Raw genomic sequence first — 12,275 nt, forward strand, 5'->3', positions numbered from 1 at the left:
TGGAGGTTAAACGACAAGACGAATATATTAAGCTTAATTAGTCTATGATTTGACAATATGCTCTTCCTATGATAGAATGGGTGGATCAGATTCTGTAATTAGCATGGTTTTCTTTCATATTTTTTTTGTCTCTTAATCTTTGTAATCCTTTTGTAGATATTTTTCTTCTTTAATATATATATAGCCAGCAGGGGGAACTCTCCCCTCCCGTCTCCCTAAAAAAATGTGCTACTACAGTAACCATTTGTTAATGATGGATTAATTAGGCTTAATAGATTAATCTCGTCGTTAAGCCTTCCTCTGTGCAATTAGTTTTATAATTACCTCGTATTTAGTCCAACTAATTAGCCTCCAAATATTTGATGTGACATGGACTAAACTTTAGCTCAACTAACTCATATTTGACATTAAAAAAAGAGTACACTCCCCGCAGGAGCTGTGGCTCCTGCTGCTGACATTGCAGGTCACGAGCGCCAGCGCGCGGTGTGCGCGCCCTGAGCGGGTGATCGCGTCGCATTCAAATGCGCCTCCCGGCATAGGCCGTGGCGCCACTCCGCCGGCCTCATCATCACCATCCACCACTCCCCGCATTTCTCGGTCGCGCGTGCCCTCGCTCGGGCCGCCTGTCCCTCGCCAGTCGCCATCTCCTTTGAAAACTACCATCCAATTTATGGAGCAATGCTTTAAAATTGACTAGTACATGAAAAAAAAGGGAAGTGCTAGCGCCCGACATTCGATAATTTTTTTTATTGGACGCTACGTCGCAACATTAAAAAATAACTATCAAAACATCAAAACTCAACACTTGCAACTACAAGGATTGCAACACCTTTACGTGCATGAAACATCACAAATCGCTTCATGCAACATTCAAAATAGACACATTGCAATAAAAAAAGCATCTCTTACAGCATTGCAACAACGTAAAGAAGAAGAGACCGAAACAAAGAAAAGAACTATATGCAACATCATGAACAAGTTGGTGCAATACCCGATTGCTGGCAAGTCAGACTGTTACAAAATAGATGAAGCATCAAAAGCCACCATTGCAACATCCAAAAATAACTATTGCAACACCATGAGGTACCTATTGCAACACTCAGATCAACGACAACCAGCCTGCCTGTTGTCGGCCGAAGGAGAGGAGATGCCACCGGATCTGAGGAGGCTGCCGCCGGTCGGGGTAGGGGAGGGTCAGGGGCTTGCTCAGATCTCGCCAGGGTGGAAGGTTGAAGAAAAAGGGGATGGGAAAGAAAAAGAACTGTGGGAATGGATAGGAAGCGAAGGGGAGCGGAACGACGTCCGACGCGTCCGGACGCTCGGACAGTAGCGTTTCAAAAAAAAAACAGAACCCACAGTGAGCATCGACTACTGCATGCCAGAAAGTAAAATCGACCAACAAAGAGCAATCGAACTCTATCGCATCCAACTATTGTTCCTTCACAGGTAAGTGCGGTGCACTCCCTCTCCGTGCTCTGGCAAGTATATATAGTTGGCCATATGGCCCAAGGCCCATGGGCCGGCCCACGGCATGGGAATTAGGCCCAGTCTAGGCACAGCACGGCACAGCGGTCGTCATGCCCGTGCTAGCCCGGCCCATACCACGGGCCGATACCTCAGCCCACGTGTTGGCCGGCACGGCCTGGCCCTAGCCCCGTAACGTTTAAGTGGGCAGCCTAACGTTTAAGTGGGCAGACCGGTCTGTTAAGGCTCACTCGACCCGCATATAAAAATTCGCCACCCCAAACTCTACCTTCCTATACTTGTTTTGCCGCCGCCTCCCTCGTGCCCTCCGCCACCTCTCCCGCCGGGGCATTGAGCTCTGCACCGTCCTTCTCCATCGGGGCCCCGAGCTTCGCACCGGCCTTCTTCGCTAGGGCTCCGAGCTCCGCGCCAGCCTTCTCCGCTAGAGCCCCAAGCTTCGCGCTATGCCTAGTGGTTGTGCCCCAGCCTCCACGCGCCGTGACGCGCCAAAGTGCCCACAGCCCGGCCTTCATGTGCCTGCCCGTCTGGAGATGAGAGAAGGAGATGGAGAGAGAGGAGAGGGGGAGAGAAGAGAGAGGAGTTGATAAAGTTGTTGCAGCACTGGTGGAGGCGGGCTGGCACAAGCAGGGCGAGACCGTTAAAGCTCATCGAGTCAACATGCCAGCACAGCCCACCTAAGGAGGCAGCAGGCCGTGCTTGGGCCGCTTCACTGGCACACAAGTCAGCACGGCACGACACGCTTACTCTGCGGTCATTGGTCATTGGTCGATGTCATGTGTACCTATGATCTACGAATGAACATATGGTTGCATGGAACGTGTGTGGCTTGAATCGTCGGTCCAGGCACATGGCGGTACATGAGCTAGTTAGGTCGGAGAAGATTTCCCTTGTTTGTCTCTAGGAAACTAAGGTCAACTCCGTAACTGATGCACTTATTTTAGATATGCTTAGCCTTGATTTTGACTATGCCGCGCTTAATGCCACCCACACACGCAGGGGGGATCTCGATTGCTTGGAATGTTAACGTGTGGTTGATCTCCAACGCATCCCTGGGCACTAATTCAGTAACAGGGCAGATCACTCCTTGCTCCAACCTCACTGAGGGATATATGGGTACCCCTTAGGTCCCCTACCGACAGGACGTAGGGTATTACTCTCTGGAGGTCCGAACCTATCTAAATATTTGTGTTCTTGTGATTACCTTTGAGTTCTTGGTCCCACAATTCTCCCTACCTACAAATCTACCACTTGGGTAACTCCCTGGTGAACTGTCGGGCTATTAAATCCGACAGTTGACGCGCTAGGTAGGGGTGATTGTGAGATTCTCCCCAGCAAGCTCGATGGCATCTCGCCCTGGTATCATCTTCCCCGAGAGCATGGAGGACATCCTCGCCAACCCGATCCATCTTCATTTCGGGACCATGCCAGTGGATTCCGATTACACCGCTTCCTTCGTCGACTCGGCATCCATCGCTAACTCGGCGTATGTTGGATCTGCGCCAGCAGAACAAGACCTCCACCCGGAAACCTTCGTGCCGCTTGCCCATCAGAAAGATCTAATCGGGCTTTAGAAACCTTTGCACTCATGAAACACCAAAAATGCATAGGCAGGAATGCACACCCAGAACAAGCTCATTTAATTTCACAAAAATAATCAATTATTTTTCCTATACTAAATTTCTTGTAAAGAAAATAAATATTATAAAAATTTTAAAATTACGAGAAAATGATTGTTTTATTATTCTTCCTAATTACGTCCTGAGATTTTTGAATTTCAGGGTGTGATAATCTTGCTCTAATCCTCAAATGTAGAAAAGTACACACTCAATTTAAAGGGACCACACCAATTTGACCTGTCGTTGGTCCGAATTTGAACAGAACCATGAGAATTTGCATTGAATACAAATACGTCTCCGTCTCGAAGCAAAGGACACGTCGTTGGTCCGAATTTGAACAGAACCATAAGAATTTGCACTGAATACAAATACGTCTCTGTCTCGAAGCAAAGGATACGGTCGGTGGCCTGGGTCCCCACAGCAGCCGCCGCCGCCATGGATCAGTTGCCGGCGGCTCCCGCCCGCCCCTCCTGGCAAATCCTCGACCGCTTCATCCACCGCACCGACCGGGACGTGGAGGACGAAGCGGACGGCACAGCGTCGGAGATCTCCTACACCTGCACCGACAGGCCCATCCGCGCCTCCATCCGGGTCGCCGACTCTCCCGCGGTGTCCCGCCTGTACCTCGACTGGCCGAGCAGGCCGGAGTTCGAAGGCCGCCTGCGGGAGCCATGCGTGATCGCCGCCGACAACCACTCCATCCTCTTCACGGCTATCGTGCCCCTGGAGGATCCAATGACCTGCAAGGACACCGCCAGCTTCCCCATCGACATGTTCGTCTACTCGGCCTTCTCGTCGCCTCCGTCGCTCCATCGGCTTCGCACTTGTTTCATCGGTGGCGTCAGCACCCCTGTGGACATTTACTACAAGCCGTACCAGCGCTGGCAGCAGAGACTCATGGCGGAGGACCAAATCGGCCTCCTGTGCCACGGCAGCGAAGGCGGGTTCACGGTCGTGGATTTCACCAACTTGGACCCGGAAGGCGAGCTCTGCCTGCTGCACCACCCTGCACTTCCTGCTTCTGCCTCGCACAAGAACACTGAAGAAGAAGAAGCAGACTGGATGATTAAGAAGGTGCGGGTACCCCCGGGCCCCAATTTTCGCCGTTGGATCACTGACGCCATCATCCCCCTCCATGGACGCTTCTTGTGCTTGGTTGACAACTACCAGGGCATACTTGTTGTTGACGTCCTCCGTGCCGCCAGCGTCAAGAGCGCCACAGATCAGCTGCTCCATTACATCCCGCTGCCTGACGAAGCTTTGCAATCTGACCGCCGCCCACATCCCGATGGAGACTGCCCTGACAGAGCTCGATGTGTCTGCGTCACTGCTGATTTCACGCTCAAACTCGTCTGCGTTACCACCCGTAAAGCCAACCGAGCGCGCTCTCCTTTCACAATAAGATCATGGACATTGCCTAACTTCTACCGAAGTGGGCAATGGTACAGAGGTCACACCATGGAGGCAGCCGAGTTCTGGGGTCTTTACAATGGCCAGAGCCTTCCACGGGTGAAGCCTTGGTATCCTCTGGTTAGCTTGGTAAATCCAAATGAATTCTGCTTCCTGTTGAAGGAGGACCACACCACTTACTGGATAATTGAAGTCGACATGGGGAACAAGATGCTCAAGTCATCCGCCATCTATATCAATGAAGAGGAAGAAGGGTGCACCACTGACAGGCCTAGGGCTCGCAGGATCGTCTTTGATGGACACTCCTTCATCCCTAGCAGAATCTCCTATTACCTGGGCATGGATGATGCCAACAAAAGGTAACTTTACATCTTCTTTACTTTGTCATTTGTTTACGCCTTGTGGCTTATCGTTTCTGCACTTCCAGTCTTTAAACTATTTTTTACTACATTTATCGTGTTTAGCAGCCTCTAGCTAGTGCATTTTTTTTTGTACATTTTGAAGCATGAGGAGGACACGATGGGGGATGTAGTGTAGGTGATTAGCATATTGAAACGTAGCAAATCTTCTTCTTTTTTTGGTTTGAGTTAAATTAATGGCCAACCTATCTCTGAACAGTATGTAGTTTGATGTGTTGATACATAAACCCTTCCTAATCATTCCTCTAAATATCCATTCAACTGTTTCTTGGTATTGTACATTGTAATTTTTATCCCATCAATCTTATCTGGAGTAAATTCAGACAGGCAGACTATCGTCTAGTAGCAAATTTATTGTTTTATCAGCTGGATGCTGGCTCTTAGATTGTCGAAGCACCCCCACATCATCATTAAGCAGTTTGAGTGTACCTGGTATACTTATGCCCCCCTACGTGCTAAGTTAGAATTATATTGTCTAAATCTATGTGATAAATTATGCCGAACTATTTTCTTCTGTGGTGGATAATCCAACCACATAATCATGTCCACCTAGTTAATAAACGGCAGCTGAATCGGATCTCTGTCTGATTAACCCACAAGAACCCAGCAGGCAGCCATCTCGGAAAGATACATCCTGTTATATATTACTGTCGCTGTGAATTAATGAACTAGTGCTTGTTGTCTACCTTTTTCTTTTTCATGTGATCGGGAACTAGTTGCATTGCGGGATTAGCCTTGTGACTATTTCTTCTTTTTGTGCAGTCAGGAACTAAGTGAAATGATGCAGAAGGCAAAGCAGCGCAGGGTTGCGCAAAAGAAGAGTCAGTTGGAAGTGGAGCAAGCCGAATCGAAGGAGCATGTTGCTGAATCGAAGGCAGCCAAATGCCGTGCTTGAGCATGGGTAATCGAAGGAGCATGTTGCTGAATCGAAGGCAGCCGTGCTTGAGCATGGGTTGGTGGTGATAGTCGAGGAAGTGACAAACTATCGCCTTACAATTATTTCAAGTAGTATATTACTGCCAATGGCTTATGTTTGGTGTGATGGACTTTGAACACCTCTACAGGCCACAGAGCCCATAGTGGTGGTGCTTGCTGTTTAAGAACTACTAATTTATTAGCTGTAGCATGTGAGAGAGCAGTTGTGTCGTTATCAAGATGAGCGGATCAAGACTACAGCTAGTAAATTTCTTTTATGCGCGTAAGGCTTCGGATGGTAGCGTGAAAGAACATGGGATTAGACTAGTTCGGGCAAGAAAAGCCCTACATCCAGTGTGAGGAGCTGCTCATGTTGCTCACGCAAGGTCTGTAGTAGGGTTTACAAACGGGCGGGAGAGGGAACTGATCCAAAGTCTCTTGGGTGTGCACTGATGCTCGTGACGTGGGTGTGTGTGTTCTGTTGGCTTTTTTCCCTCCTCTATCTCGGGGCCCCTGGTTCTCCTTTTATAGCGCAAGGAGGGTTTAGGGTTTAGGGTTACAAGTGAGACCGGGTGTCTTGAAGAAGTAAAAGAGATAAGCTAAGTAAAATAAGATACAAGGAGAAGGACCAAGTCCCCGGGTCGCCGCCTTCTGCTCCGGCCTTCGGCTCCTGTCAGTGCAGCCACCGGAGGAGGGCGGCTGCCGCCGGTCCTCCGGGCGACCGTCGCCGCCGGGCATGATGATGGTGTTCGGTCGTGGCAACTGTGCACGTTGGGGGAGACGGCTGACCCCTGTTGTCCTGCTTACGTCCCGTGGAACACGGACGTCACGTCCCTGTCGCCGGATACGCTGGGCACGAGAACGGGTGGCACTCCCTCCTGTGCCGGGCGGCAGATGCTATGAGTGCCCTATGGCAAATCAGGGGGAGCCGCAGCCATTGTAGCATGTGCGGTCGTGCCTATAGTGTTCCGCTCGGGTACTTGTGGCGGGTCACATCGAGGGGCGCAGGCGGCTTTCTGCGCGCCAGAGCCGCGTCGCATTTATGACAAGATCGGTGAGGGGCCCACGAGATCCGCGCCCTCATCTGCCACCCCGCGCCCGACGCGGACCCTTATCTTGTGGGCCCGGTTGAGTCCAACCCCCTACGCCTAGGGTCAGGCGAGGTGGAGCCTTGCGGCGAGGGGTCAGGCGCACCCGACCCTGGGACCGTGGGTCGGGCGAGGCGGAGTTTCACCATCGAGGGGTCGGGAGTGTCCGATCCCGGGGCCCTGGGTCGGGCGAGATGGAGCGGGATGTTCCCTGCCCACGCTGGGTCAGCGGTAATCATCATTATCGCAGTTGGGCCTGGGCCTTCATGATTGTTGATTTAAGGGGCATTAGGAGGTCGTTAATATTTCCCCCCAACAGTAGCCCCCAAGCCTGTGGTGGAGCAAGGATGCTCCTCCATAGGCTGCTTTCATTGTTCGTCGGGGATCTCTGCTCGTCATGCAAGCTGCAGTTAATCAGGGATAGGGAGTGTTGTTTGCTCGGCTTGGCTGGGGAGATTGATCAGGCAAGGTGTCCTATGGATGACTCGGCGCGGGAGGATTCCTTATTGTTCCGTAGGGCACTCCCGCCTAGAGACCTAAAATCGCGACCATTCGCGTGGTCATTGGTTGCGATGCTAGCCCCCGAGCCCCCGTGCGTTGCAGGAGACCGGTCGGGAGGCTAGATCGACTTTTGATCATTACCCCTCAAGCGTCCGTTCGCTGAGACAGAGGGGGTGAGCCGTGCCACGCTATCCTCGCCGGACGAACTGTGGTGCTCGTTGAGCTGCAAACGGGTTGATTCGAGTGGGGTCTCGGTCCGCATTCGGGGGGATCCGGTTCGGGCCAAGCTGGTGGCATACCCCAGATTCCGGCCGGCCATTTCATATAGTTCCTGGGTCCGTTCGTTCGGATCCGGGGGCTCGTTGCCTTTCTTCGAGGAAAAACCATGAACTTTGATGCCAGTCCGGACTCGAACGTGAGGTCAGGATGCCCTAGGCTGTCGTACGCCCGGGTGATGGCCGCTAGCAGACCCATCCCTTCTCACCCCTCACTCGGGGTTATCCTGGGGCGGCTATTGAACCCGTAAAGGGCCAGCCTTCGAACCCCTGGACCGTAATGGGCCGTAGGGGCGTTTTCAGCCCTGTATCCCTTTCTTACCCTTTGGTGGGCCTTGGGCTGGACATGGAGGAGGTTGTGCGCGTGCGTTCCCTGGGAGGCGAAGTGGCGGAAGGTGCCGACCCGCAAAACGAGGGAAGAGTGGATGTTTTCCTGCAGAAGGTCGTGCGCACGAGTTCCAAAAAAGGTGGGCGTGATGGAGCGTACCTGGCGCTGCATTAATTGCGATGGGGCCACCTGTTTCCCTTCCCACGCGCCCCCTATAAGACGGGGGGGGGGCTACCTCGCCGATTCTGCCCACACTTGTTCTCAAAGCTTTTCACCTTCTCGCGCGCGCTTCACCTTCCTTCTCGCCGTTCACCTTCCTCCGCCTAGCGCAGCAGCCTCCCTCGCCCCTCGCTGTCGAGTCTTCCACTCTTTGGTGATGGATTCATGGTCGCGTTCAAGCTTCAGTTCCTCATGCGCCAATGGCCTCATGAGGAAGGGCCTCCTCTGAGAGAGGACCACGAGGGACGAGTGGCGGTTTCCCGGGGATGAAGATGTGCCGAATCCGAGCAGCGGCTACGTCGTCTCATTCGCGCACTTCCACGAGAGGGGGTTCGTGACCCCGCCGAGCTGCTTCTTCCACAGGTTGCTGCACAACTACGGGCTCGAGCTGCACCACCTTAATCCCAATGGGGTCCAACACATTGCGGTGTTTTGTCGCGCTGTGCGAGGGGTTCCTGGGCGTCGAGTCCAACTTCTCGCTCTGGAAGTACTTCTTCGCGATCAGCCTGTACCAGAGGACCGAGAAGAAGGGGAGCCAACAGTGGGCGACCCCGGTGCCGATAGGGTGCGCCGCCATCCACCTCCACTAGAACCGCGCCAAGGAATATATGGCGATGAAGACCACGGCATCCCACAAGGGGTGGCATCAACAGTGGTTCTACGTGAAGAACTACGCTAATTCCCCCTGTCGGTGTTCACCGGCCGCGTCATCGAGGTGGCGCCGTATGGCGGATCCACTTCGGATCTACTGGGTTAAACATGATTTAGCCGCCTGATATGCGACGCTCATGCCTAAGCCGAGTAAACACGAAGTGCCGTCGGATTTTCCTCCGATTTAACCACTTGAACAGGACCGATTTAGCAGACTCACACGAAGGTGAGCGGTTCCAGAGAGTACAACAAGTCCACCAAGTTAACAAATTAACCACTGGATTTAGTTGCAAAAAGAACATCAGAGTTTTACAAGATTTCGGGAAAACAACAGAAGGTAAAACACTAGCGGAAGCAATCGTCGGGGTCGGATGTCCTGGTGAGGCCAGCCGGGACATCACTAATCCCTCTCCTCGCCGTCCGAGGAGGGATCCCACTCGACCGTCCAGCCCGGAGGGAGCTGGGGCGGCCAAGCGCCAGCAAGAGAAGGGTCGGGCGCCACGTCTATTATACGTGTGCCGAGTTCCGCATCGCGAGCATGCGAGGGTTGATAGGGAGTTCCATTCAAAGGACCCTATCTTCGCGGTTGTTTTCGCCCACGTCTATTATACGTGCGCAGGTTCCGTATGTGATCCATACGAAGGTTGATACGGTTCGATTCCAACGAACCTATCGGCACGGTTGTTTCGCCACGTTTGTCACACGTGTGCCGATGCCGCATCACGAGTATGCGAAGGGTTATATGGTTCTATTCGGAAGGGGCCTATTTCCACGGTTGAGTGCTGTCCATGCAGCCTTAAACGCATGGGTGCCGTTCCTATAGTGAACGGTAATGTTTGGGAACGCTTTCGTGGGTGCTGGCACGAAAGGTTCGTGTGTGTGTTTTCTGCAGGTTGCTAACCGCGCTCGTTAAGACGTTGTTAGAACCAACTAGTTAATATAGGGAGAGACGTATTGTTTCCTTGTCACCGGCGCTGACCGCGTAAGACCCAAAGTTCGGGCAGTTGTTTTTGGTTAAGAGTACGGTAGGCCGTGCATGCGTCATACCTAAAATCTGTAATGTTTCCTTCTCAACAGCAATCTTGCCCAAAAGAGTTCTGTTAGATCTAAGGATTTCTAGTTCCTCTTAGTTGCTCTCGGTTAAGCCCTTCCGCTTCTCTATCCGACCCCTGATCCTCGGAGTTATCTCACGTGGTTTCGGTTTTCTTGGTTCCAGATGGCTGTTCCCGGGCATGTGGTGTTTGGAGCGGACGGTACCTTCCAATCAACGTGCCTACATTTCGAGGGGTTTCCCGCGATCTTGTGGGATACGTTGAGGTGGTTTGGGTATCAGTCCCCACGCCTGTATTCTGGGCAGCTGTATGTGGAGCAGGGCATCCAGACGTGCCAGGTGCAAGCGCTGGTACCACCTCCTCTTGCGCGGCCCGACTGGCCCTCTCTGGGCATCATAGCCTACGGTCTTTCTCCAAAAGATACGTGGGAATCCGTCGCTCTTCAGTTGCTCACGCAGTTCTATCAGTTCCACCCTGTGGAGATCACGCTGGACCCGATCGGTCTTTTTCCCGTCAGGAGTCGGCTGGACCCGGCCTGGCTGGACCGCATCGGAAACCTCGAGGTGTTGGCCACTACCTGTGCTATGGTCACCATCTCCACCAATGTCCGTTGCATGGCTGCTCTTTACCGGTTGATAGAGCTCCAAGGAAGAGCCATGACTCTCTTTGCCTGGACGGCTGCAGACACCCATGGATACCTCCAGGCAGCTAGAAGAGACCTGGTAGGCCAAACCTACCAGCTGATCCAACGTGGAATCCAGATCCACGACATGCAAGATCGGATCTCCAAGCTGGAAGGAGAAGTTGCCGACCTCGTGGATGGCATGATAGAACTCTCGGAGGAGAAGATGGAGGTAGAGATGGAGCTAGCTGTCGCCAATGCCCACCTAGAGGAGCACCAAGCTGAGCTTGAAGATATGCATGCCCTCAACATGCAGCTTGAAGCTCAGGAGGACCCTGAGGAAGACGAGGGAGCGTCCAGCATGGACATAGAAGAAGATGGCGCCCCTTCTCCGAATCATAGTGTCCAGTGGTAGCTTAAGGGTTCTCAGGGAACCTTCTTTCTTTTTGTTGTACTCCTCGGCAGCCTAGTTTTGGAAGAGCTGTAATAGGTTAGCCTTGAGTTGAGTACTTCCTGTGTTGAAACATCGAGTGTATAAAGTTGGCCCCGGTGCATAGTTTTCTCCTTCTCGTATGGTGTGGATGCTAGGGTTGAGTAAGTTGTGCCGTAACCCTATGCTGTTTTTGGGGAGCCTGTTCAGTTGGCCGACCCTAGTTTGCGAGCCAGAGTGCGCCGACCTTTGAGGCAGTCTCCGCCTTGTCCGACCCTTCCAAGTGCGGGCCGTATCCGACCCCTTGGGTTGCGTGGATCAGATCCTAGGAGTCTGTATGTGGCATGTGTGCCTGAAGTGAAGTGCCAGGGCAAGTAGAGGTTATCTGTGCTGAGAATGGGAGGAATGTGCTTCCTCTATAAGGACGTGTGAGGCACCATTGGCAAGAGTCGCATTAAAGGATTTAATTCATACGTTCCCATTTGTTGGAGTGCACCTAAGGTTATGAGCATTAATGGGGCGTTAACTCTTGCAGATGGCGCACCGCACGAGGTCTGGAGCTATGCCCAATGGTAGTGATCAGCGACAGGATCTTCCCCCGCCCCCGCCACCATCGCCGTTGGAGGCAATTTTAGCGACTCAGACCGAGCTGCTCAGGCATCTGGTGCAAGGACAACACCAGCAGCCACATGGTGGAAGAGCACAGCAGCAGCCGCAGGTCGCGCGGTACGAGGACTTTCTGGGAACGCAGCCCCCGCTGTTCCAAAAGACACAAGAACCGCTCGACGCTGATGCATGGGTTCGCACGATCGAATCCAAGTTCGAGCTTCTTACCGCTCCATGCCTCGACAACAACAAGGCGTGGTTCGCAGCTCAGCAGCTGCGTGGTTCCGCACGGCTTTGATGGGACCACTACCATGCCATGCTACCTGCTGGCCATGTGGTCAGTTGGAACGAGTTCAAGACGGCATTTAAAGCGCATCACATTCCCGAAGGTCTCCTGGAGCGCAAGCTCAATGAGTTTCTGGCTCTCACCCAAGGAACTCGGGATGTGCTGCACTACGCCCAGGCGTTCAACGACCTATGCCGTTATGCTGGTTATCATGCGGACACCGATGAGAAGAAGCGGGACAGATTCCGCCGAGGACTGAGCTTGGAGCTCAGGGAAAGGCTGAACCCCATCAGGGTGGACACCTATAACGAGTTGGTCAACCTGGCCATCTCCCAGGAGGACTGCATGCAAGCTCTCAAGGCCGACCAGAAG

At 52.8% G+C, this 12,275-nt stretch overlaps 1 protein-coding gene across 2 annotated transcripts; it reads left to right on the plus strand.

Moving 5' to 3' along the window:
- The first annotated feature begins 3,949 nt into the window (after window positions 1-3,949).
- Window positions 3,950-6,068, plus strand: LOC101753216. 2 transcript variants are annotated; one of them, XM_022829044.1, is made up of 2 exons: window positions 3,950-4,870; window positions 5,697-6,068. In XM_022829044.1, exons 1-2 carry the CDS (start codon window positions 3,999-4,001, stop codon window positions 5,701-5,703), a joined length of 879 nt encoding a protein of 292 aa, XP_022684779.1. In that variant the 5' UTR covers window positions 3,950-3,998; the 3' UTR covers window positions 5,704-6,068. The 2 variants fall into 2 exon arrangements, with proteins under 2 accessions (XP_022684779.1, XP_004980032.1); XM_004979975.3 differs by having other exon boundaries at window positions 3,952-4,870; window positions 5,693-6,068.
- The last annotated feature ends 6,207 nt before the right edge of the window (window positions 6,069-12,275 follow it).

This window comes from Setaria italica, chromosome VIII (genome assembly GCF_000263155.2).
Source record: "Setaria italica strain Yugu1 chromosome VIII, Setaria_italica_v2.0, whole genome shotgun sequence".
NCBI classification, from domain to species: Eukaryota; Viridiplantae; Streptophyta; class Magnoliopsida; order Poales; family Poaceae; genus Setaria; species Setaria italica.

Excerpts from the sequence above, each read along its gene's own strand:
- LOC101753216 (XM_004979975.3), top strand. The coding sequence starts at position 3,999 with ATGGCGGAGGACCAAATCGGCCTCCTGTGCCACGGCAGCGAAGGCGGG. Across the intron at positions 4,871-5,692 it reads ATGGATGATGCCAACAAAAG|TCAGGAACTAAGTGAAATGA; the intron begins GTAACTTTACAT and ends CTTTTTGTGCAG.